This window comes from Grampus griseus (assembly GCF_964374135.1).
Source record: "Grampus griseus genome assembly, chromosome: 20".
NCBI lineage: Eukaryota > Metazoa > Chordata > Mammalia > Artiodactyla > Delphinidae > Grampus > Grampus griseus.
This window is the reverse complement of record NC_139014.1, coordinates 22,222,544-22,246,263: the sequence shown is the minus strand read 5'-3', so window position 1 is coordinate 22,246,263 and position 23,720 is coordinate 22,222,544. Positions and strand designations below refer to the sequence as shown.

Sequence of the window (23,720 nt, the reverse complement as noted above, 5' to 3'; positions counted from 1 at the left end):
GAGCAGGCCTCAGGGATGGAAGGAGAGCTCTTTTTCCAAAACCTCAGAACCTGCTTTGGGCTTCGGGAAGTCAGGTCACTTTAAGCTTTGGGTTAGACCACCTCCCTCTCCCCAGCTGCGTCCTGAGTTAAACTGGGGAAGCTGAGATGGGCCTAGATTCTCCATTTGGGCTGGCAGCAGATCTGTGGGTGGGCGGGCATGGGGGCAGGGGTTATGGGGCAATGCCACTGCCCCTCCCACTGGGCTGGGCAGCTACAGTGGTTCCAGCACTGTACTCTAGTTGTATCTGACTGACCTACTTGCCTGGGACCAGCCCAACTTCCAGGATGAGCTGGGTCCTATAGGAGGGATCACCTAGCGGAAGGTAGACGTCCATCGTCCTCTGCACCTCACACCCTCAACCCTTCCTAGCACTCCCAAGTTCTCTTAACCGATCTTTAGTCCCCACCCAGACAGGCCTTCCTCTTTTTCACCTGGGGATGGGAAAGAAGCATTTGACAGGGAAGGGAACTGGGCTAGGACGGGAAATGAGACAGTTACTTTCCTCACTTTACCTCATCTTTTCCTCCTTTAGGTCCCACCTGAGGTGCCCTTGACCATCCCTGTCCCCCACCCCACCCCGGATCCCGGCAATGCTAACCGCCGTCTGTGGCTCTCTGGGCAGCCAGCACTCGGACGCGCCTCCCGCCTCCCCGCCGCGCCTCGACCTGCAGCCTCTCCAAACATACCAGGGCCACACGAGCCCGGAGGCTGGGGACTACCCCTCCCCGCTGCAGCCTGGAGAGCTGCAGAGCCTCCCGCTGGGCCCAGAGGTGGACTTCTCACAGGGCTATGAGCTGCCGGGGGCCTCCTCTCGGGTAACCTGCGAGGACCTGGAAAGCGACAGTCCCTTGGCCCCGGGACCCTTTTCCAAGCTCCTGCAGCCGGACATGTCACACCATTATGAATCGTGGTTCCGGCCGACACACCCAGGCACCGAGGATGGCTCGTGGTGGGACCTTCATCCGGGTACCAGCTGGATGGACCTCCCTCACACTCAGGGCACGCTGACCTCACCTGGCCACCCCGGGGCGCTTCAGGCTGGCTTGGGGGGCTACGTCGGAGACCACCAGCTTTGTGCCCAGCCGCCCCACCCACACCCGCACCATCTCCTCCCAGCCGCCAGAGGGCAGCACCTCCTCGGGCCTCCCGACGGGGCGAAGGCCTTGGAAGCAGCCGCCCCGGAATCCCAGGGGCTGGATACCAGTCTGGATGGGGCGGCCCGGCCCAAAGGCTCCCGGCGGTCAGTACCCCGCAGCTCAGGCCAGACCGTGTGCCGCTGCCCCAACTGCCTGGAGGCGGAGCGACTGGGGGCTCCGTGCGGGCCCGATGGGGGCAAGAAGAAGCATTTGCACAATTGCCACATCCCAGGCTGTGGGAAAGCCTACGCCAAGACATCGCACCTGAAGGCACACCTGCGCTGGCACAGCGGCGACCGCCCCTTCGTGTGCAACTGGCTCTTCTGCGGCAAGCGCTTCACGCGCTCCGACGAGCTGCAGCGCCACCTCCAGACCCACACCGGCACCAAGAAGTTCCCCTGTGCAGTCTGCAGCCGAGTCTTCATGCGCAGCGACCACCTGGCCAAACACATGAAAACCCACGAGGGCGCCAAAGAGGAGGCTGCCGGGGCGGCGGCGGGAGAGGGCAAGGCCGGCGGAGCGGAGCCCTGCGGGGGCAAAGGCAAGCGCGAGGCCGAGGGCAGTGCGGCTCCCTCCAACTGAGCTCCTCGTCCCGCCTCCCCGTCCCGCCTCCCCGTTGGTCTCCCCTGGGGCCATCAGAAGAGAGCCCTCTGGCCTGATGCCCTTGTGGGGGTGGCTTGAGTAAGAGAAGGTGGTTATTTATTGAGAGGGAGGGAAAGTGGTGCGGGGGTCAGGGAGCCGGGTCGCTAGGGATTTCATAGTCTCTGGGGCTGGACAGGACGGACGCGTTTGACTGGGCAGGGAGGAGCTGCGCATGCCCATCGGTTCTCCCCTTCCTCGCTCTTTCACTCACGCCCCTGGGCTGGGGGGTTGGGGCGGACTACCCCTACGGTGGCTGGAGGGCCGAGGGGATAGGTTGGAGGATACGGCGCGTCCCCGGAGCAGAGAGGAGTGGGGCCGCCCCGGGCGCTCCGGGTAGCTGTCTGGACACGTCGTTAGCGCCTGGGAACCCGGACATAAAAGGGCCACTGGAGCCGCGCTGCAGCCCGGGTCCCTTTCATCCCCCTTAGAGTGCTTTACCCCGGGGTTTCCGGAGGGAGAGCTGAGATGGGGTAGCAGAGGCTGGGGGTCCCCCTAAGGGAGGAGTTTCTATCTGGCTGGGAGGATTGTCATCGCAGAAATAATGTCTCTGATGTGCCTCCTTATTAAGCCTTCCAGACCCGGCCTGATGGAGCCACGAGGGAAGAAGGGAAGAGGGCCAGAATGGGCGACAGCTTCCAGCCAGAACTGTGGGGTGGAGGAGGGAGCTAGATGTGGAGGTTGAGCAAGGAAGTCTCCTCTAAAATGAGAGAAAGGGATTTGGTCAGGGAGTGGAACTAAGCCCTTCCCTCTCTAACTCTGATTCAGTCCTTAACTCTTGGTCTTTATAAAAGTAAAGTTCAGTAGTCCACTCTCATCTGTCACCCCAGGCAGGCCTTCAAGACAGCCAAGAGCCCTTGCTTCAGAATTGACGTAGTTCCTCACCCTTGGTGCCTGGCATTTGCCCTCCCCTTAGGGTTGGAAGGAAGAGGGTTACCTCGGTTGGGTGAGGGTAGGTGGGGGTGTCCCAGCAGAGGGACCTCCAGCGGTTCCTGCTCAGAGCGGAGGACTCTGTCCCTGCCTGGCCATCTGCTTGCAGAGAAGCTAAGCCCCACTCTTTCTTTAGCTCGACGCTCCCCTTTCGTGCTGCCTAAAAGCCTTGCCCCTCCTGTAGAGTGTGTTAGGAGGCTCCTCCCCATCTCATCTCTTGTGGGGCTCCCCTTCCATAGGAGGAAGTTGTCCTGTCACTGGAAGGGGCCTGCCTTCTGAGGTGATGTCCAGGAAGCTGTCCCTGTTCCCTTCTTTAGATGCTAGAAATACATCCTGTTGGTAATCCTGGAGTGGGGAACGTGGGGAGGGGGGGAAGCCAGAAGAGGCTGAGCCAGGCAAAAGGAAAAAAGCTGATGGGGGCAGGGACTGACAGGCCACAGGAGCCTGGAACTAGTGGGCTTTCCCAGGCTCCAAGTAGAGGCCTTAAGATTCCCCCCGACCTCCCGTTTCCCTGCCTTTCTTTCTCCACCCAGAGCCCTGTGCAAGGATTAGTTGTGTATTGATTTTTTAAGTTATAAGCAAAGGGTATTTTATTTAATATTAGGACATGTGTGTTCATGTTTTGTGTACCTGTGTATGTGTGTGTTTCTGTGTGTGTGTGTGTTTCTCTACTGAGCCTGGGGTCTCCAGCCAGGGAGACCCCATCTTGTTCACCCCAGCCGAGGTCCTGGAGCCTAGGCCCACAGCATCTCTTCCTTCCTTGGGGATATCAGTCCAAGGATTGGGTGCTATTGGGAAGTGGGGCTGGGATCTGGGTGGGAATATGTTTGTGTAGAAGAGAGCCCTTCTTAAGAGGGATGGGGTGACTCTCCCTGAAGGACCCATGGGCCTGGGGTAGGTTAAGAAGTAATGTCCTTTCTTTATGCTCCCTCTTCCCCTACCTCCTGCTAATCCGACCAGAGGTCCCTTTCCTTGCTGAGAGGGCTGGGGGCAGAAGAGAGTTGGCAGTGCCTGCAAGTTGCCTAGCCAGGTGGATGAGGGGGAGAGAGGGAGGGCACTGTGGGTGTGAGATGCCGTTTTCCTCCAGCTGAGGAACCAGCCACCTCTCCCTTTGCTACTAGGACAGCCTTTCCCAGTGACCATCCTCAGGGGAACTCCCAAATGTGCGTTGGGGAGAGGACAGCACGGATATTCCCCCCATGGAGGCCCCGAGCTCTAAGGTGTGCTGGTGAGGGCTTTGGATAGGTTTTCTTCTGCTCCCCTCTTTTATAGATCTAGGTTGCTTGGCTGTCTGCCCCCTTCTAGGCAGCCCCCTAGAGGAGAAATGTAGGATTTTTTTTTTCTTTAAGTGCTGTGAACCCATTTTGGGGGGGAGGAGGAGGAAGAAACAGCCTGTGTTTTTTATGCCGCAATAAAGTCATCAAACACATCACTGCTTCATTTGTCTTCCAGCTCTGGTTTCCTTTTTGACTCATGGTGTCTCAGCAGCAAGGACCAGGCTGGCTGCAGGGTGGGGTGGACACTTCTCTTTGATCCTGCAGCCCTGGGCAGCCTCACCTCCCTTTGTTTGGGGGCAGAGCTGAGCTGATTGAAGGGTCTGATCCTGCCCGGAGGTTGTTGATGCAGAAGGAGGGTGGCGCTCCCTCGGGGTTGGTAGCTGGGCTGACTGTCCCTCCCTGGTCTTCTCCTGTGGAGATGAAAAGGTTCTAGATATTTCCTTCCTCTTCCACATGGAAGCCCCCTCTTTCGCCTCCCCTGCCAAGAAGGCCAGTTCCCTGCCTTCCCACAGATGGCCAGCCCCTTGGCCCCCTCACCCCACCCCCGTGGGTGTGTGCCTGTCAATCAGGCCTTCTGGCTCTGAGAGAGGTGGGGGTGACTGACAGCGATTTCTTCACCCAGGATGATCCCTATCAGGGACAAGGTGATGAAAGGCAGCCAAGATATCTGATGGGCTCCCACCCAGCTGAAAAGCATGAGGGAAAGGTTCCTAGCGCAACTCCCAGCTAGAGACCTGCCACAGTTATGCAACCACGGTGTGCACAGAATTTCCTCACTGGACCCATCGGGAACCCCCGGATATGCACACTTTCCCAGGCTGCTCAAACGCCTGGTGCGCAGTTGGTGCCTAACACACGTCAGATGAGTAAACGCCTCATGGCTCCAGAGCCCCGAACCTAGGAAAGTTGACAGGGTCAGTTTTTGGCGCCAAGGGGGCAGAGTAGGGTATTACGTTCCTTCACCTTTCCATCCTACATCTTGGCCAAAATTATCATCTACCCCAGTGGGATTCCTGTTTCCCCCCACTCTAACCCTAACCCAATTTCTCAGAGCCAAATATGGTACCCAGGCTGGCCCATTCCACCACTTGTTTGGGAGAGTGTGGGGTCACAAAGTTTCTTAAATGGGGGCATCAGAATGGTTTAGGGGTTACAGAGGAAAGCAGACCACTTGAGGGGGCCAAATGTTTGTTTCTGTCTGCCTGGGTGGAGGAGGGACAGGCGTGTTACGGGGACCTCAGGCCCACCCCACTCCCTGGGGCTCCGCTTTTGTCTTCCTGGTTCTGGGGGACTTAGACCCCAGGAGCCTGGCGAGTCCTCTCCTGCTCTCCCCCATTGCTGCCCCCAGGGACAGGAGGGCAGCTGTGGGGCCGGCTGGGCCTGTCTGGGCAGGGCTGGGACTGCCCCTCCTCCCCTCGCAGATCCTTCTGCCTCCCACTGCTGTGGCCTCTCCCGTTGCGGAGCACAGGCTCCGGACGCGCAGGCTCAGCGGCCATGGCTCACGGGTCCAGCCACTCCGCGGCATGTGGGATCTTCCCGGATCGGGGCACGAACCCGCGTCCTCTGCATCGGCAGGCGGACTCTCAACCACTGCGCCACCGGGGAAGCCCTGACCTGCGTTCTTATCGGGGGCCTTTGGTGGGGCCCTGACGCTCACTTGCTCGCTCTGACGGCAATGCTGCCTGGCTGCAGCCACAACCCCCCCCCCCTCCACCAGGCCACCTCCAACCCCTCAGTTCTGGCACCCCTGGCAGGACAGTCCTGGAGGGGCTGAGAGGGAGTTTGGGAAGTCAAAACACCTGGGCTGGCCCTCTGGGCAACGTCTCTGAGTCACCCTCTCCTCTCCTGGGAAGTGGGAATAGAATCCCTCTAGGGTGGGTGAGTGAAGTCAGGAATGGGAAAGTGACCGAGGAACCTGCAGCCTGGGGACTGCAGCCTGGGACTGTGCTGTCCTGCCCGGTCCTGCCCCCCAGCGGGCAGCTGGGGAAGTTCAGGATGTGAACCGGCTTTCAGGTCAGCCACCTCGGGGACTCACGTTTATCACCACACAGTCTTGACGTTTGCTTCTGGAATGACGTCCAATGGCAACCTCCCGACCCCCACCCCATACGTCACACCAGAAGCAGCCTTCACCTCCCATTAATCCTTGCGAGTCTGGCTGCTCAGCACCTGAGCAGTGTAGGTTTGAAAAGAATCTCAGGCGCCAAATAGTCCAGTTGCTTCCACCCGGTAGAGGGCATATCAGAGTCACCCATGGAGTTTTTCCAGATGTTCCACTTCACTCCCCAACATCCCACCGAATTATGTCCCTTGGGGGTGCAGTAGAGCAGCACTTCTCAAACTTTACACCTGGGGGTCTTGTTAACATGCAGATTCCTATTCAGTAGGATTGAGGTGGGGCCTGAGATTCTGCATTTTTAACAAGCTCCCAGATAACGCTGTTGCTGGCAATCCCAGGACACTTGGAGAAGCAAAGTGTTATATTGTGTTGTGCAGTGGGAGTTGCGTCGTTGAAAACTAATCCCTCCTCATCCCAACCATGGCTGAGAACCACGGATCTAGTCCAATGCCTTCACTTGCTACTGGAGGAACTGAGGCCCTGGCAGGTAAAGTGACCTGCCCGAAGAGACCCGCGGAGCTATATCATACCAGGAGCAGGATGAGATGCCAGTCTGCACAGTTCCGGGTAGTGCTCTTCTCTGCCTCCAGCCCAGCTTCTAGGTCAACCTTCTGTGCAAGTGGCAGTCTCCTTTCTGAAAGTGAAGTCCATCTCCCTGGAGACAGCACCCTCTTGGGAATCATTCTTGTTTATCTAGAGGCAATCAGAAAATATCTCAGATTTCAGATGTCCCAACAGCCTTATCTGGCAGGTCTTCCCCGGCCATCACCCAGCACACCTGCCCGCAGCCTGCCTCCTGGGGAAACCTCGACCTCAGCCTTCATTGCCATCCCAGGAGTGACCACAGGCTGGGATGCTGTGGCCAGGGCTCCAATCAGCAGCCCTGATTGGTTGGCAGGGTGGATGTGGGAGAAGTATATAATCTGCCGTGTCTCCCCTCCCCCCTTTCCTGGAGGGCTCCGTAGAGCAAGAGGGCGTGAGATGCATTCGCTTAAATGCTGGTTATGGAGATGGTTTACAGAGGAAAATGACCTGGGAAGCAGAACATTTGGGCTCGGAGTCTACCTCCACATGGATATGTGCCTCCTTGGCCAGGATTTCTCCTTTGCTGTTTCAGTTCCAAATCTTTGGGCTAGAAATTTCCAAATTTCCTTTCAAAGCTAACCTCCAGTGAGTTTGAGCACTGCGGGGCAGAATTGGCCTTTTGGAGGTCGGATGGATTTTGTGCCTATGTGCCTTAAAAAATGCATTAAATTATTCCTACACCTCCTGACCTGTGATCATTCTTTTTTTTTTTTTTTAGCATCTGTATTGGAGTATAATTGCTTTACAATGTTGTGTTAGGTGCTGCTGTACAACAAAGTGAATCAGCTATATGTATACATATATCCCCATATCTCCTTTGCGTCTCCCTCCCACCCTCCCTATCCCACCCCTCTAGGTGGACACAGAGCACCGAGCTGATCTCCCTGTGCTATGCGGCTGCTTCCCACTAGCTATCTATTGTACATTTGGTAGGGTATATATGTCCATGCCACTCTCTCACTTCGTTCCAGCTTACCCTTCTCCCTCCTCGTGTCCTCAAGTCCATTCTCTACGTCTGCGTCTTTATTCCTGTGTGACCACTCTTATAGATCTTATTTCCGAGGGGTTGGGGAGTGGGAGGTGGGAGATGGGGAGGAGTAGGAGGGACAGGACAGAGAGAGGATGCGGGGGAGGGGGCACCAGCCTGGCGTTGTACCTTTGTAATTCAAACCAGGTCACAAGTAGCTGAGGTTCTTCCGTCATCTCCGGATGCCCTAGCATTCCCCGTTCTCTAACAAATCAGCCAAGTTTTTCTTTCCTCCCCTTTCACGTGGGCTCCTTTCCACCCCCCAGCTCCCTCTCCCGACCGTGGCCCCATTGGAGGAGCTAGCGGATTCGTCGCAGCCTTTATCTGGCCTGAAAGCTGCGCCCGGGGTAGGGCAGGCAGCCAGCAGGACTCCGAAGGCCGCCTCGCTCCAAGAAGTGGTGCTGGCGCGCGCCCTGGTGGAAAATCAAGGAACTGCAGGTGCTCGATTCCGACTCCGCCCCCAGGCCCAAAGCCTTCCAGGTCATCTAGGAGCCTCCGCCCCTTGACACCGACCTTACCCGAAGCGGAGCCAGTGGCGCTCGGGACGAGGCTGCGGATCCTGGAGGGAGAGAGGGTGAGGGGCATACAGTATTGGGGAAGCGAGAAACTGGCAGACAGAAGAGTGGCGTGCGATTCTTGGAGAGGGGTTGGGCAGCGAGGGAGACGCTCCCGCGACTGCCCTGAAGGGTCAGGACTTCTGGGAGAGCACGGCCCTCGGAGCATGCGGTCTGCGCCCGTCTGCTGGCTCCCAAGTCTGGAGCCTGGCGAGAGAGTGGGCGTCTCCGTCGCGCACGCCGGGCATCGAGTGTGCGTGCGGTGCTGAGCGTCCAAAACCCGACGGCAGTGTCTTCCCTGAGTGTCTCACGTGTTGGGAGAAGGGCTCCCTAGGACTGCGCCCCGCTCAGGATAATGGAGAGGTGGCACGAGAGGGACACACTCATCTCCACCTCTCCGCAGATGGCATCGTGGAGCCCTGACACCCCATGTTCCTGCGACTGCTTTGTCTCGGTGCCCCCGGCCTCGGCCATCCCAGCTGTGATCTTTGCCAAGAACTCTGACCGGCCCCGGGAAGAGGTGCAGGAGGTGGTGTTTGTACCGGCAGGCACTCACGTCCCTGGGAGCCGGCTCCAGGTGGGTTAGGCCTTATAGGGTGCTGGGAGTTGTGGCAGAACTAGGCATTCTTCTAAGACCTTCCTCCTCTGCTCCCCCGACCTGGGAAGCTGCCAGATGTGGTGAAATGAGCATGAGCTTTGAGTCTACCGACTGGAACCTAACCTATTATTTAGCCTCTGTCGACCTCAGTTCCCTCATCTGTAAGATGGGAATAATAAGACCTTCCGTGAAGGACTGTGTAAGGTGATGGGCATAAGTGCCACCACTTTATAGGTACCTCCTTTCTGAGTGGACTCTCCCTTTCTCCTCCCTTATCTCCAGTGCACCTACATTGAGGTGGAACAGGTGTCAAAGACCCATGCTGTGATCCTGAGCCGCCCTTCTTGGCTGTGGGGGGCTGAGATGGGTGCCAATGAGCATGGTGTCTGCATTGGCAACGAGGCGGTGTGGACCAAGGAGCCAGTTGGGACAGGGGAAGCCCTGCTGGGCATGGATTTACTCAGGTGTGGACCCTGCCTCCCTCATCCCGTCAATATACCAGAAATCTGGGGCTGAGTACTGACCCAGGCCATCCTCCTTGCCCTGCCCCCAAGCCTGGTTCACAAGCGCCTCCCCCTTTCTGCCCACTTTGTCATCATCTCCAGGGAGGCTGTCCCTGCCCCGCCCCTCTCTTGGCCCCATCTCCACAGTCTGGTAAGGAGCTCCCAAGTGTGGCCATCTCTGGGCTTCTGCTGACCCAGAAATAGGACAGTGGTTTAAAATTTTTTTCAATAGAAGTGAAATTTTTTTCAAATGAAATCTCAGGGAGAATTTTGATTTGTAAAACCACTAAACATGGAGCAGCTCTGATTGAAGAGGTTGGAGGGCTCAGGGCATTTCTTTCTCCAAGAATATGTTTCAGTCCTTTTCATGAACCCCTTAGAGCACAGCTTGAAAACCACTGGCCTATATGTGCTTAATACAACCAATGTTGGCCGATTTTCTCTGTGACTTGGGCCTGTCACCAAACCTCTCTGGGCCTCTTCTGTCCACTGAAGCTCTGCCACCAGCCACTGATACCCCATCGCCCTCTGTCCCCTGGACTCTCTTTGTGCCAGGCTGGCTTTAGAACGTGGCAGCTCAGCCCAGGAGGCCTTGCACGTGATCACAGGCTTGCTGGAGCGCTACGGGCAGGGGGGCAGCTGCCGGGAGGACCCCGTGCCATTCTGCTACCACAACACCTTCCTGCTGGCCGACCGGACTGAGGCATGGGTGCTGGAGACGGCGGGGAGGCTGTGGGCTGCGCAGAGGATCCAGGGTGAGGGGCCTGGCGCTGGGGCCTGCCTCCCAGAGGTGTTCCCCTTTTGGGGTGGGAACAGTGCTGGGGGCAGGGAAGGCCCGATCCAGGAGCAAATGTCTCGGGTGGTGGGGGCATCCAGGGAGATGGGAAATGAGTCCACTCAGGAACTTATCCTCCCCCCTCACTTGGTTGAGTCCTCTTGTGCTCCACCCTGCCGCTTCCTCTGGGGAGCCTTCCTGGACTTCCTGGTGGCCAGGTTTCTCCCTTAAACGCAAGCAGGTTCCTCTTCTTGATGCTCACCACAGCTGCAAGCTCACAGTTATTTCTGTGATCGGTTTGTCTGTCTCCCCCTCCACGAGGGTTGTCTGTTCCCTTCACCACTGTGTTCTTAGCACCTAGCTGAAACCCTGGCACAGGACAGGGGCTTAACGATAAACGAGCGACTCCCCATTTCCTCCGCAGAGGGGGCCCGCAACATCTCCAACCAGCTGAGCATCGGCACGGACATCTCAGCAGAACACCCTGAGCTCCGGCCCCACGCCCGGGCCCAGGGCTGGTGGGATGGGCAAGGTGCCTTTGACTTTGCCCAGACCTTCTCCCTGACCCAGCAGCCTGTGCGCATGGAGGCTGCCAAGGCCCGCTTCCGGGCCGGGCAGGAGCTGCTGCAGCAAAGGCAAGGTCAGTGAGTGGATGGGGTGGGGGCCGGCCTCCCTCCCCTCCCACAGCTTCAGGGGGCTTAGTCTGAGGCCGGAGGGCCCCTTTCTGCCCTGGCAGGGGGCATCACGGCAGAGGCGATGATGGGCATCCTCAGGAGCAAGGAGAGTGGCATCTGTATGGACTCCGGAGGCTTCCGCACCACGGCCAGCATGGTGTCTGTGCTGCCCCAGGACCCCACACAGCCCTGCGTCCACTTCCTCACTGCCACGCCAGACCCGTCCCGGTGAGAGTGTGGGGAAGGCTGGGGAGAACGGGCCAGGCAGGGGAGACGGAAGGGTGCGATAGCCCTCAATCCTTCCATCCCTGTCCCATCAGGTCGGTGTTCAAACCTTTCATCTTCGGTGTGGGAGCGGCCCAGGTCCCCCAGGTGCTGTCGCCCACTTTTGGAGCACAGGACCCTGTTCGGAGCCTGCCTCGATTCCAGACTCAGGTGGATCGCCGGCATGCCCTCTACCGCGGACACCAGGTGGCCCTGGGGCTGATGGAGAGTGAGCAGGTAACCCCCAGGGAATCCCCCACTCCCAGCTGGGACTCTGGAAACGTGAGGGGACCTGGGAGTGGAGGAAAGACTGCAGAGCTGGGGAGAGGAGTCTCTCCCTTCAAAGCCAGCTGTCCAGGAGAATGTTGGGTGCTCTGTCCTTTCTCCTGCTTCTGTGAGATGGCAGCCACGCCCCCCTTCCGGAGGGAAGCCGGTCCCAGGGACTCAGCGCTACCTTTCCCGGGCAGGATCGTGGGCAGCAGCTCCGGCAGAAGCAGCGGGACCTGGAGCAGAAAGGCCTGGAGGCTGTGCGGGGGCTGCTGGCCAGGGAGTGGGCCCCACCGCCCCAGGAGCTGGGCAGCCTCTTCCAGGCCTTTGTGGAGAAGGAGAGCCGGGCATATGCCTGAGCCCGGCTCCTCCCGGCTTGGCCTGGGGTGCAGCGGGCTGCAGTGGGCACAGGACCCCTGGGGTAGAGGGACAGAGCAACCCCTTCACTGCCTCCGCCTTGTTCTGAGTGGCCGTGTCAGCCTTTGCCTTAATAAATGTGTTCTATTTCCTCGTTCAGTGTCCAGGGCCAGTGGGCGTGGGAGAGCCAAGAGAGGGCAAAGGGCAGCCCTGAGGTGGCTGCAGGGCCTCTGGGTGCCTTGCTGGGCGGTGCATTCTTCTGACTTGGTGAAGGTCTTGGGAGGCCCTGTGGGGAGAGGAGGTGGCCGCCAGGCGTGTGGGTGTGTGTACACGGAGGAGCATGCATGCCTGGCACAGCAGGTGGCCGCTACGTGGGGAGGATTAGAACCAGCTTTTTGGTCCTTGATCTGAACCTCCGAAGGGCACTCCCTGGGGGGGGCGGTGAGATGTGTGCACCGCGAGATGGCCTGAGACGGGGTGCCAGTCCCTTGGGTAGTTCCTGCAAGATCCTATTCTTTGGAATCAGGCTCTGTGTTCCTGCCACTGTTTCTGGGTGCTTTTACTGACAGCTTCCCCTGAGATTCCCCCAAGTGACACGGAAGACACATGCAGAGCCTGGACATACTTTACTGGGGACAGGCTCCTGTCACAGGCGAGGGCTCTGTGGGGGAGGGGAGACCCACTCCACTCTTCGCTCGTCCGTATTCCTGGGGCTTTGCTGGTAGCGATGGGCTGCGCTTCACTTCTTGATTTTTTCGGTCACAGTTTTGGTCGTGCTGGGGGCCCCCTTCCCTGCCCGAACAGTGCTTTGCTGGCTCCTGGAAGCCGGAAGGCATGGTTTCTTGGTGGCAGAGGAGGCTTGTGGCAAGGAGACGGGCTCCGGGGATGTCTCCTTCCCTTGCCTGGGAGGGACGGAAGGGCTGCTGTTCCCGGCCATGGGCGCCCCTGGCAGCGGTGGGAGGTCGGTGAGGGCGGGCCGCATCTCCACCCTCAGTAGGTGCTCCAGCAGGGCTGTCTGCTGCCTGTGCTCCCGGTGCCTGCTCGTCTCCTGCTCCAGCTCCTTGAGGAAGCCTGTGAGGGGCCAGGACGGTGGGTGGTGGATGGAGCCCCGGGCTTAGCAGGAACAGACTCTCCCCTACCATCCCTAATGAGGAGGAGCCTAAGATGGGGTGGGGAGGACGAGTCACCTGCATGCCCAGACTGGTCTGGCCCTGGGACCACGTCCCCAGACACCACTGCTGTCTTAGCTTCTCTCAGATCCCACAGGGCAGGCAGGGGTGTGCTCTGGGGATGCTGCGAGCCTTGGAAAGCAGGGTCACCTCGCTCTGAGCAGAACGGGCCTCTCAGCTCTGGGAACTCCTCGTCCTCATTGCTTGAGGCTTGATCCTCCTCATCCGAGGTCCAGCGCTCTGCCACAGGCTGCCCGTCTAGGTCCAGGAGCAGTGGCAGGGCTTCTGTCACCAGCCTCCTGCAGGGCAGAAAGAACAGAGGCTACCACTCAGAAGGGCACGCCTGCGCGTGGAGCCTGGGAGGATGCACAGACACAAGCCACAGCAGCCACGCCAGGAGGGGAGGTGTTCTCGAGCTGGAAGATAGGCCTGTGGTCAGGCCAGCCAGCTGAGGGCAGGCCCCAAGTGGAATTATGGGGGGTGGGAAGGCCAAAGGGGCCCAACTCGAGCTGGAGTGAGGGTGGAGAAGGTGCCAGGGATGGCCCCCCCCCAGGTTTGCAGGCCATCACCCCTCTCTTCCCACCTTCACTTCCTCCTCACCTGTAGCTCTCCTGGTTAGTGCAGCTGTTTCCAGTCAGGTTGAGGATGAGAAGGCTCTCGGGGAATTCATCTGCACACAGCAAAGAGAGGAATAATGAGGTTCTCACACCCACCTTCCTGTCTAAAGCCACTGCCTCTTTGCACAGCCCCTCAGAGCCCCGGAGGATGTGCCGATAATGCAGGCACGGGGAGGGAGAGCAGAGAGGAGGGAGGGCACCACTGGGACTTATTCCATGAGCCAGGGCAAGGACGTTCCTACCCAGCTTCAGTATTTCTATCAGGTTCTCAGAAAGGTCCAGAAACTGGAGGTGTGGGAGGTCGCGGAGGTTTTCCACCTGCCTGATTCGGTTTCCTGCCAGAGACAGGAAGCTGTAGGGGAAGGGAGGGGGAGAGACAGCTGAATCACAGAACAGCTGAAGCGGGGGACGGGGGCACCAGGCGTCCGGGGCCCCCTGGCTAGGCAGCCGGATGATAAGTGGGGACGCATGGCCTTCTGGGGTGAGGGAAGCAGAGCTAGGCTTGCAGGGTCCTCGGCTGACCGGCAGCCGGGCTTGGGGAGATCTGAGCCAGTTCTTCGGGGTATTACCCCCGAAGGTTCCTCCCCTTCATCCTCCCTCTTCTTCCCTCCCCCCACCCTGCCTGAGCCCTGGCACCACGTACCGTAAGGAGGGGACACAGGCCAGGTTCTCAATTCGCTCGATCTTATTCTGCAGGAAGAAACCGAGTTGGGGAAACCAAGCTGAGGTCAGCTGAATGGGGGGCCTTTTAAAGGGACAGAGCCCCAAGACCATGTCTACTCTTGAGGCTGGAGATGTGGCACTTTGGGAATGATCATCCCACTTCTTGAACTGGTTGTCACTACCTTGGGATGATTTGTTTTCTCCAGGTGGATGGTTGAGGGCATAAACTTGGGGCTGGGCTAAATTTGATTTAAGTACCCTGATCACCCCACAACCAAAGAGTGACCTGGACATCAGAGAAGGAAACCAAGGGGAAACGGGGAAAGGGAAAAGGCTTTGGTGGTGGATTACACACATGGAGGGGACAGTGTACCTATACTACTTTGGTCTGTCAGGTTTCTGTGGGGGAAGGTTAAGGGATCTGGGTATATTCAACCTGAGGGAGGCTGGAGATCAACCACCCACCCACCCCCACTACCACCACCACCAAAAAGCCTTCAAGGTTCTGAAGGATGCTGAGGAATCTTGTGGTTCCTTCTTCCTTTTTTTCAAAACAGGAAATGGACTTGAGCTATATAACGTGAGAGATTTAGGGCAGACATCAAGAAGGACTTCTAGAACAAGAGAATTGTCTGACAAAAAAACAGTGACTCAAGAGCATGGTCAGCATGTCTTTTGGGTGGATTGGTCTTTCAATTCAAGATAATTCCTGATTCATCTGGAAACAGTTTCTATGAAGGTCTGCCTGCCTGAACACCAGTAAATGGGCAAGATGACCTGGTTGGCTCCTTTCAGATTAGACAGACATGGCCCACAGGGGATGCAGTCCTGTCCACAGGGAGGAGTAAGGGCAGGAGGCAGGAAGTTACCCCTTGCAGATAGAGGCTGTGAAGATTCTGGAAGCCCTCTAGGTTCCTGATAGTGGTAATTCCCTCCCGGTCCAGGCGGACAGTCTGCAGTTCAGCAAGCGTGTGGAACCTGGGCAAACGGTCAGCAGGGTTGGCTAACAAGGCCACTTCTGTGGTCTCTTAGGAGGAAGACGGAGGGGAGGGTGTTTCAAGGAGGGGGTGGATGGCTCAGTGATTGCTCAGATGTCAGGCACACCTGCTTGACTCATGAGGCGGGGTCTAGATCGGGGAACCTGGGTTGACTTGGAGACCTGGGTATCTGCCAGTAGCACTGGGAGGGATAAGAGTGAGAGGTGAGTAAGGGCCCTTGGACTGGGAAACTGGGTGATGGCAGCTTACGGTTCCTGCAGAGGCAGGGGAAGACTTCCTCCAGCCAGCTTGGGCTGGGACAGAGAGGGGACAATCTCTGCAGGAAGATCCTTCCTCACCTCCCTTCTGAGTGGTCCACGGAGGGAAGATCACTTGTTCCACCCACCCATTCATTAATCCCCAAACATTTAGTAAGTGCCCATCAGAGACAAATGAAAGAGTCCCTGCCCATCACTACTAGGGAAGCTGGCCAAACATCTATGACAAGTGGATGACAGAGGCATGTGCAAGGGACTAAGGGAGACCATGGATTATACACTGCATTCAGACTGGGGTGTTCAGGGAATGCTTCCTGGAGGAGGTGACATATGAGTAGGCATTAGCCAGGAAGGTGAGGGGGGATGAGGAGAAGGCATTTCAAGCAGAAGGTATAGTATGTGCGAATCCAGACTTCCTTGAACTTTAATGTGCCCATGAATCCCTTAGGGGGTCTTGTTAAAGTTCAGATTCTGATTCAGTAGGTGGGCCTGAGACTCTTCATTTCTAACAAGCTCCTAGGTGATGCAGATGCTTCCCACTCGTCCCAGCACCACTCTGAGTAGTAAGGTGCTAAGATGTGAGAACACGGGGTCTTAGAGAAATCACACACTTATGGAGAGTGGCAAGAAATAAGGCTGAAAAGGCAGCAGAGGTCAACTCAGGCTAAGGTGTTTGGATTTTATTCTGGAGGTACCAGGGAGTCAGGTTCTATAAGATTTGTCATTTAAAAGGATCACTTTGGCAACAGTATAAGGTGCCTGGACTGGGGGTAGAGAGACTAATTAGGAGTTTGTTGAGAGGTGATGACTTATTTAAGACCCTGACTGAAAGCAATTGAGTGGGCATGGTGAAAAAGAAATAGAATGATTTTTAAGGAGGGAGAATAAGTTGGACATTGCCACTGACTGAATGTGTGGAGTTAAGTAAAGAGAGGGACAAAGAAAGGTAAGTTGACAGATCAGTAGAGCTCAGGGGACTGGTCATCCTGTGTGTTTCAATATTCCAGCACCCCTTTCCTCTCCCATGCACTCACATCTTCTCTGACAGGTCCTCATCCTCAGGGAAGGCCAAGTTCCGCTTCGTGATAAGGGCTTCAGTAATGCACACACCGCCTTCCTCTGGACTCTGGGCAGGCTTATCTGTGAAAAGAAGAGTCCAATTGTTACATTTCCTGATTCTTGGAGGCCTGACTCTACTGTTAGTCAATTGTTCTACCCAACATCCCACCTCCCTACTCACCTCCAGGCATGATCTAAAAGCTGCTGGCTTGGGGAGGGATTTGAACGAAGAGGAGCAGAGCAGCTTGGACAGCCCCTGGGAATGGAGGAATGGAGCCCCAGGATGGTATGAGGATAGAGAAGCTCAGAGAATTGGGGGACAAAGGAAAGGGGTTGATTCAGAGCAAATTGTTGGGGTGGCATAGAAGACGAAAGTAAATCGAAGTGGAGGGTCTGGAGTTTGAGGGGTGTATAGGGGCTTTACTGGCCGCCTACAGGGGGCTTGTAGGTAGATGGTGGCGCGTGCGGAGGGCAAGAGCGGTTGGAGGAGTCTAGCGTCGTTGCTAGGAGACTGGACGCCAGATGGGTCATCCGGGAGGGCGGGCTCGCCGGTGCCGGGCTCGGCGCATTCGTGTTGCTGCTCCAGCCGACGGCTCCGCCCTCCGCTTCCGGCCCTGGGACTACCCACAATCCTTAGCTCCTTCCGTCTCGCTAGGCTCCGGGCCGTTCTTCCGGTGGCGATGGCTGCGGCCGTGGCTGGGATGCTGCGAGGGGGTCTCCTGCCCCAGGCGGGTAAGGAGCGGCCCACGTCTTCTCGGCGCGTTCCGGCCGATGCTCTCTACTCGTCTCCCTCCTCTACTACTAATCCCGTCCCGAAATCTCTGATCCCAGACACCTCCTGATGACCCCTGACCCCAGCTAGATCGCCGGCCTCCTTCCCCCATCTAATTTCCTGTGAGTCCAGACTCTAGTAATAACGACAACACAGCAAAAACGTCAGCGACAACCGCAGTATTTATTCTCGACGCCCCAGTCCCCCTGCCTTGTTTGGGGTTTCTCTAGCCCACCACCCAGCTCTTTCTGCCTCCAGAGATTCCTTAAGGTCTCAGCCTAAATGTCATCTCAGGCCTTCCCTCGCCACCCTCCGCAAAGGTTTCCCCTGTTAAATCTGTATCTCTCACCCTGTTTACTGACCCCTTCGCCTTATCACAATCTAATTTAGCATTTCTTTATTTGTTGTTTTCTCTGTTAGACTATAAACTCCATAATGTCAGAACCCATGTTCATTCAGCATAGCCAGCATGTGGCATGGTGCCTGACAGTAATAGGCAGGCTATAGATATTTGTTTAATGAATGATTTTGAGTATGTAATATAGGTCAGGCACAGTGATAAATACTTTACATGTATTATTTCATTTAAACCTTAAAGTGTCCTTTGAAGAAGGCATTATCTTCCCCTCTTTACAGATTAAGAAACTCAAGTTTAGACCAATTGAGTGACTGGTCAAGGTCACAGCTAGTAAGTGGCAGGAGAGAGATTAAAATCTGGTTCCATGTGTGTCAATTATATCTCAATAAAACTGCAAAAATTTTTGAAAAATCTTGTTCCATCTGATCTAACTTAACAGTTAGGTTTTGTGGCCACTGGCAAGAAAACCTCTCACTTAAGCAAATCTCCATGCTCTCTGACTGTTAGAGCCACCTTCTGGCTGCACCTTTCTCTGAGATCCCATTCCGGCCTTGGGAAGGGCTGAAAGTGGGAAGCTCTAGCTTGGGTCCTTTTGTTGAGCGTGAAGCGGTTACCTTGGCTTAGGGCTTTCGAGTGGCTCCCTTGTCTTCTGAGGGGTGCTTTCCAGCAATGCCTGTAAACAAGAAGCATAGAGAGGAGGGAGACTTGTTTGGGGGAGCTGCGAGGACAGTATAACTTTTCCCTCTTGCTTCAAATCACGGGGGAAGGAGCAAGGCATAGAGCAGTGGTTCTCAAACTTTAGTCAGCATCAGCGTTACCTGGAGGGCTTGTTAACACTGTTTTCTGGGCTCCGCTCCAGAGCTACTGACTCAGTAGATCTAGGATGGGGCCCGAGAACTTGATTTTCTAACAAGTTCCTGGGTGATGCTGATGTTGGGTTGGGGAGGGGTGGTGGTGGTGCACACTTTGAGAACCACTGGCTTGTAGCAGGGGTTGGCAAACTATGGCAGGACTAGTCACCATCTTTCCTACATAGTTGTATTGGAACACAGCTATATCTGTTTGTTTACATATTGTCCATGGTTACTTCCATCATACAGTGGCAGAGCTGAGTAGTAGCGATAGGCCATATGGCTCTCAAACTTAAAATTTTTATTTGGTCATTTAAGGAAACATTTGCCCAGCTCTCTCCTCCTTTTTAAAATGTATTCAAAATACTTTCTCCTTTGTTCTCATTTTTTCCTTATCTCTGCATAAAGAGCTGGAGAAATGGGCACCTCCAAGGATCAAGCACCTGAGCTAAGGTCACCAATTAAAGAGAAGAGAAGGTTCGGGGATTCAGGCTTTCTAGCAGAGTTCCTTGTCCCACTCAGTGCTGAGGCTAGCTCTGTGAACTCTGGTTGTCTGTGCCTAGGGGGTGGGTTTTGTCCATCTGGTGCAGACTAAGAGGCTGCTTCTCACCATATGGCCGTTTCTTCTCCCAGGCCAGCTGCCCATCCGCCAGCTTGTCCGCTATGGCTCCAAGGCTGTTACCCGTCACCGTCGTGTGATGCACTTTGAACGGCAGAAGCTGATGGCTGTGACTGAGTATATCCCCCCCAAACCTGCTGTCAACCCCAGATGCCTGCCGCCCCCTCCCAGGCCCCCCCAGGAGGTAAGAAACAGGCTGGGCATGTCGCCTGGTGGTGCGATGGTGGATTAAAGTGATCTTGTTTCTGTGGCCATAATGAAGTAGCACTCCAGGACATGGTCATCCACATCATTACTTCCCCACTTTGACCCTGTAGTCCAGATACTTTCAAATGAAATCTGCACTTGATTCTGCGTCGGCCTTTTGGGCTCTGTGGTTTGGACAGGGTTCCTGGATTTCCTTCATTCTTGTCTCCAAAAATGTGTGTGTGAAAGCTATCCACACAGGCGGAGGTAGGAGAGAACATCGCTCCCGTCTTGAAGCTTCCATGTTTTCTTAGAGGAACAACACGAGGTTTTTTGTCCTTGAAAAAGACCAGTGGAGAACTGGTAACTTCATGGTGGTTCTCAGCTCCACAAGTTCTCAACTTTGAGAAACACTGTCTTGAGAAAACGAAGTCCTGTCCTGTAAAAATACCTCAATTTTGAATTAACATTGCAAAAGAGTGATCTTGTATTTATAATTGGTAAAATAGTTCAGCATGAGTACAGTGTCAGGGATAATTAAATGATTTTGACAGTATTATTATCAAAATAATGTTTGCTGGATCAGACTGCTGTCCAGTCCAAGGGGACTGAGCATTCTCAGGTTTTAAAAACACTACTCTAGGGAATTCCCTGGCAGTCCAGTGGTTAAGACTCCGTGCTTTCACTGCCCAAGGCCCGGGTTCAGTCCCTGGTTGGGAAACTAAGATCCCACAAGCCACACGATGCAGCCAAAAAGAATAATAACAAAAACTTAAAACTATATATTTATTTACTTATTTAGGCTGCACCTTGTCTTTGTTGTGGCACATGGGATCTTCCTTGCAGCCTGTGGGCTTCTTTAGTTGTGGCATGTGGACCTTTTAGTTGCAGCATGCATGCCGGATCTGGTTCCCTGACCAGGGATCAAACCCAGGCCCCCTGCATTGGGAGCACAGAGTCTTACCCACTGGACCACCAGGGAAGTCCCAATAATAAAATTTTTTTAAATTAAAAAAATAAAAACACTGCTGTAAAGCCTGTGGTTATCAAATGGAAATGAAAGGATGGAGTGGGAGATAGAACATGTCTCAGAGTCAGGGGCCCAGCTCTCCTGCCTGTACCCTGATCTTCATTAGGGCATCACTGGAAGCTCCAGCACCTGTCCCTGAGGGAGTAAGGGTTGTAAGGAGACGGGGCATTTTACATCCCCTTGGTCCTCCTTTTCTGACTGCAGGAGACAGGCCTCGTCCGGCTCCTCCGTCGGGAGATAGCAGCAGTTTTCCGAGACAACCGAATGATAGCTGTCTGCCAGAACGTGGCTCTGAGCGCGGAGGACAAGCTTCTCATGCGGCACCGGCTGCGGAGGCACAAGATCCTGATGAAGGTCTTCCCCAACCAGGTAGAGAACGGCTCCCTGGCGTGGGTTGCCGTATTCCCCTCCCTCACCCCCATCTCAAACCCCAGCATCTCTCCCAAGATGTGGCACTCCTGACTCCTCCCTGCCACGGCAGCCCTCTAGTCCGGGGCCTAATCTGTGATTAGGGTTTGAGGAGACCCTCGGCTTGAGCCCTCAGCCTGGTGTGGCCTGTGACCAAGGTGGGTGACTCCTTCTCCTACTTGACCCCAGTAAGCCCTTCTTTCTTGCTGTTCCAGATCCTAAAGTCCTTCCTGGAAGATTCCAAGTACCCAAATTTGCTGCCCCTTTTTGTGGGGCACAACCTGCTGCTGGTCAGTGAAGAGCCCAAGGTCAAGGAGATGGTGCGAATCTTGAAGAGTGTGCCTTTCCTGCCGCTGTTGGGTGAGCAAGCTCCCCTGCCAGTTGGGGGTGAGGGTGAAGGGGAGTGGGTGCTAGAGCAGCCTGCTGCCATCTGCAAGGCTTGTGTGGGTAAAACTGCGGACATGCTTGGAGGAGACACCCTCTCGCGATGGAGCCTGCGTCGGTAGCACCATTTGATGAGGGCTGCTTGTGTGTGTCACTCCGCGGAGGGGACGTTCAGACACCTTGAGTCTAGCAAGGGGGTAGTGGGTATTGAAACCCACAAAGACAAAGATACTTAAAACAAATAGCCCAAGTGAAGGGTGCTGAGGGGTAGTGAGCAATGTTTCCTAGACTCCCCTGGCGCCGAGAGTCCCTGGAGGTGCTTCTTTCAGAGAGTACTGATTTCACAGGTCTGTGTTGGGGGGCAGGAATCTGTGTTTATTATACAGACTCTCCCCACCCCGCCCCCCCCGCCCCAAACACACACTCCATGGTTCTTCAAGGAAGTTTAGGAAACTGACTTAGTGGGGGTTGGACCAGGTAGATGTATTATGTAAGGGATTCTAGGGAAGAGTTAGGAAGGAAGGGAGAGGATTGATCTGAAACAGTGGGAGTGGGGCGGGGCACAAGTGGGAACCAGATTTTGGGGAAGGCTGGGAGGTAGAAAAGGGCAATGGAGAGCAGATTCCTAGGGTTGGACCATTATTTTTGGAGAAGAAAAGCAGTTGTGGGAGCATCGCTGATCCTGTGTTCTTCCAGGTGGCTGCGTTGATGACACCATCCTCAGCAGGCAGGGCTTCATCAACTACTCCAAGCTCCCCAGCCTGGCCCTGGTGCAGGGGGAGCTGGTAGGAGGACTTACCCTCCTCACGGCCCAGACCCACTCCCTGCTTCAGCACCAGCCCCTCCGGCTGACTGCCCTGCTGGATCAGTACGTCAGACAGCAACACGAGGAGGACCCTGTCGTGCCAGCCAGTGGGCAGCCGGATCCTCCCGACGCTGTTCCGGACTCGTAGCCAGCCTCTTGTACCCAGCCTGCCCATAAATACACTCTGCCCCGTTGGCTGTCAGAGAGATGGGGAACTTGGGGTGAGGAGTGGCGTTTGTTACCTGGCTTTCACTGACAAAGATCTCTTCCAGTACATGGCAACCCAGAGATGCAGAGGGATCCCATTTCAGAACGGAGGTGGCTCGTAATCACTGTCTTTGTCCCTAGTTTTCCCAACTTGGGACCTGATAGCAGCGGTCTCTTTCCATTCTCCAGGTCCAAGGCGGAGAAGCCTTTGGTTTCTGTGTTCACTGCCCTTGCTGCACGTGCCTCCCAGCCTATCCCCTCGTGGCTCCAATGTGCCAGAATAGCGCAACTGAGTAATTGATTGTGCTGAGAGTGGCATCTGTTGAGAGCCTACTGTGCCAGGCTCCCTTTCCATGTGCTAGATCCTGTATTCCTCACATGTCATCCCCATTTCACAGAGAGGAAGACTAAGGGGAGGAGAAGTTCAATAGCCCGCCCACGGTCATGCAGTTGGCAAGAGTCAGCACAGGGACTGAGCCAGGCTCTTGCTACTCTGAAGATGCTGCCTGGTTTTCTACACTAAAGCTTTTTCATTAGGGTCCCAAGTGTGCTTGGGTGTTAATTCTGCACCCTCAGGGTGTGCCATGTCGTGGAAAAGTTGGGAGCACTGCTTTATGATAAAGTGAAATGCATTTTACTTACTGTGTTTTGCTGTTGACAAGCTTATCCTCCCTGTAGACTTATTCCCAAGGTCATCTCTGACTCACTTCTCTTCCTAGAAAATCCTTCCTCTTCCCATGTCCAAGCCTGTTACCTCCCTGTACTTGCTCCCACAAATGGCATTGCTTAAGTGCTTGTCCTTTTGAAGGCAGCTGCCCACTTTGTCCAGTATCTGGCCCATCTCAGGTGGTTCAAAACAAAAGAGCTGGGACTTCCCTGGTGGCGCAGTGGTTAAGAATCCGCCTGCCAATGCAGGGGACACGGGTTTGAGCCCTGGTCCGGGAAGATCCCACATGCTGTGGAGCGACTAAGCCCGTGCACCACAACTACTGAGCGTGCACTCTAGAGCCTGTGCCACAACTACTGAGCCCACGTGCTGCAACTACTGAAGCCCGCGCACCTAGAGCCCGTGCTCCGCAACAAAAGAAGCCACCGCAATGAGAAGGCCGTGCACCGCAATGAAGAGTAGCCCCCGCTCGCGGAAACTAGAGAAAGCCCGCGTACAGCAACGAAGATCCAACGCAGCCAAAAATAAAATAAATTTATTAAAAAAAAAAAAGGAGCTGAGGGAAAGCCAGGATTCTGTTTTAATAAGGGGGTCTGGGGGCTCTTGAGTAGGAGGCCTCATCCAAGTCTCAGGGAACTGGAGGTTTTTAATGGAGAGGGGGTGTATGACAAGAAGCCTGCCCTTGTCCTTGGTTGGAGCGCATTCCGGGTGGACGCGGGTGATGCGGGGAGTTAGTTGATCATTGCTCTAGGAGCAGTGCCACAGCTTCCTTAGTCCTGGGCAGACACTGCTCTGGCAGTGATGGTCTGCAGCAGCTTTTCCTTCCCTGGTTCAGGACCAGCTCTCCACAGTGCCCAGCTCTGTGCCTTTTGCCCAGGGATGCTGAATTAAAAGGCCCCTGAGGCTCCTGGATGCCAGAGCTG

At 55.6% G+C, this 23,720-nt stretch overlaps 4 protein-coding genes and 1 long non-coding RNA gene across 7 annotated transcripts; 3 read left to right on the top strand and 2 right to left on the bottom strand.

Moving 5' to 3' along the window:
* Nucleotides 1–632: 632 nt before the first annotated feature.
* Nucleotides 633–1,760, top strand: SP6 (Sp6 transcription factor; the record flags this gene model as incomplete). Its single annotated transcript, XM_082679631.1, has 1 exon — nt 633–1,760. The coding sequence occupies one exon, from the start codon at nt 633–635 to the stop codon at nt 1,758–1,760; it is 1,128 nt and encodes a 375-aa protein (XP_082535757.1).
* Nucleotides 1,761–4,278: 2,518 nt separating this feature from the next.
* LOC309838175 lies at nt 4,279–8,366 on the bottom strand. The gene is made up of 3 exons (XR_014298326.1): nt 8,274–8,366; nt 6,674–6,836; nt 4,279–4,434 (listed from the first exon to the last, which is right to left on the bottom strand). It is a non-coding gene; the product is annotated as an uncharacterized lncRNA (long non-coding RNA).
* Nucleotides 8,249–11,894, top strand: SCRN2 (secernin 2). Of its 2 annotated transcripts, XM_082679182.1 has the most exons (8): nt 8,249–8,329; nt 8,713–8,886; nt 9,190–9,371; nt 9,966–10,165; nt 10,610–10,825; nt 10,922–11,087; nt 11,180–11,360; nt 11,591–11,894. In XM_082679182.1, exons 2-8 carry the CDS (start codon nt 8,713–8,715, stop codon nt 11,747–11,749), a joined length of 1,278 nt encoding a protein of 425 aa, XP_082535308.1. In that variant the 5' UTR covers nt 8,249–8,329; the 3' UTR covers nt 11,750–11,894. The 2 variants fall into 2 exon arrangements, with proteins under 2 accessions (XP_082535308.1, XP_082535307.1); XM_082679181.1 differs by lacking the exon at nt 8,249–8,329 and having other exon boundaries at nt 8,539–8,886.
* A 592-nt stretch (nt 11,895–12,486) lies between these two features.
* On the bottom strand, nt 12,487–16,701 carry LRRC46 (leucine rich repeat containing 46; the record flags this gene model as incomplete). The annotated part of the gene is given in 9 exon segments (XM_082679422.1): nt 12,487–12,818; nt 13,067–13,215; nt 13,517–13,586; nt 13,776–13,885; nt 14,177–14,223; nt 15,066–15,207; nt 15,209–15,223; nt 16,486–16,591; nt 16,692–16,701. Coding segments are annotated over 9 exon segments (981 nt in total).
* A 464-nt stretch (nt 16,702–17,165) lies between these two features.
* Nucleotides 17,166–23,479, top strand: MRPL10 (mitochondrial ribosomal protein L10). Of its 2 annotated transcripts, none has more exons than XM_082679048.1 (5): nt 17,166–17,242; nt 19,125–19,294; nt 20,531–20,695; nt 20,950–21,094; nt 21,815–23,479. In XM_082679048.1, exons 1-5 carry the CDS (start codon nt 17,191–17,193, stop codon nt 22,069–22,071), a joined length of 789 nt encoding a protein of 262 aa, XP_082535174.1. In that variant the 5' UTR covers nt 17,166–17,190; the 3' UTR covers nt 22,072–23,479. The 2 variants fall into 2 exon arrangements, with proteins under 2 accessions (XP_082535174.1, XP_082535175.1); XM_082679049.1 differs by lacking the exon at nt 17,166–17,242 and adding an exon at nt 17,287–17,404.
* Nucleotides 23,480–23,720: the final 241 nt, after the last annotated feature.

Coding starts and splice junctions, on each gene's coding strand:
- SCRN2 (XM_082679181.1), top strand. CDS start 8,665: ATGGAGAGGTGGCACGAGAGGGACACACTCATCTCCACCTCTCCGCAG. Junction 8,887..9,189: donor TCCCTGGGAGCCGGCTCCAG/GTGGGTTAGGCC, acceptor CCTTATCTCCAG/TGCACCTACATTGAGGTGGA. Junction 9,372..9,965: donor CTGGGCATGGATTTACTCAG/GTGTGGACCCTG, acceptor TCTTTGTGCCAG/GCTGGCTTTAGAACGTGGCA.
- MRPL10 (XM_082679048.1), top strand. CDS start 17,191: ATGGCTGCGGCCGTGGCTGGGATGCTGCGAGGGGGTCTCCTGCCCCAG. Junction 19,295..20,530: donor CTCCCAGGCCCCCCCAGGAG/GTAAGAAACAGG, acceptor TTCTGACTGCAG/GAGACAGGCCTCGTCCGGCT. Junction 21,095..21,814: donor GCCTTTCCTGCCGCTGTTGG/GTGAGCAAGCTC, acceptor GTGTTCTTCCAG/GTGGCTGCGTTGATGACACC.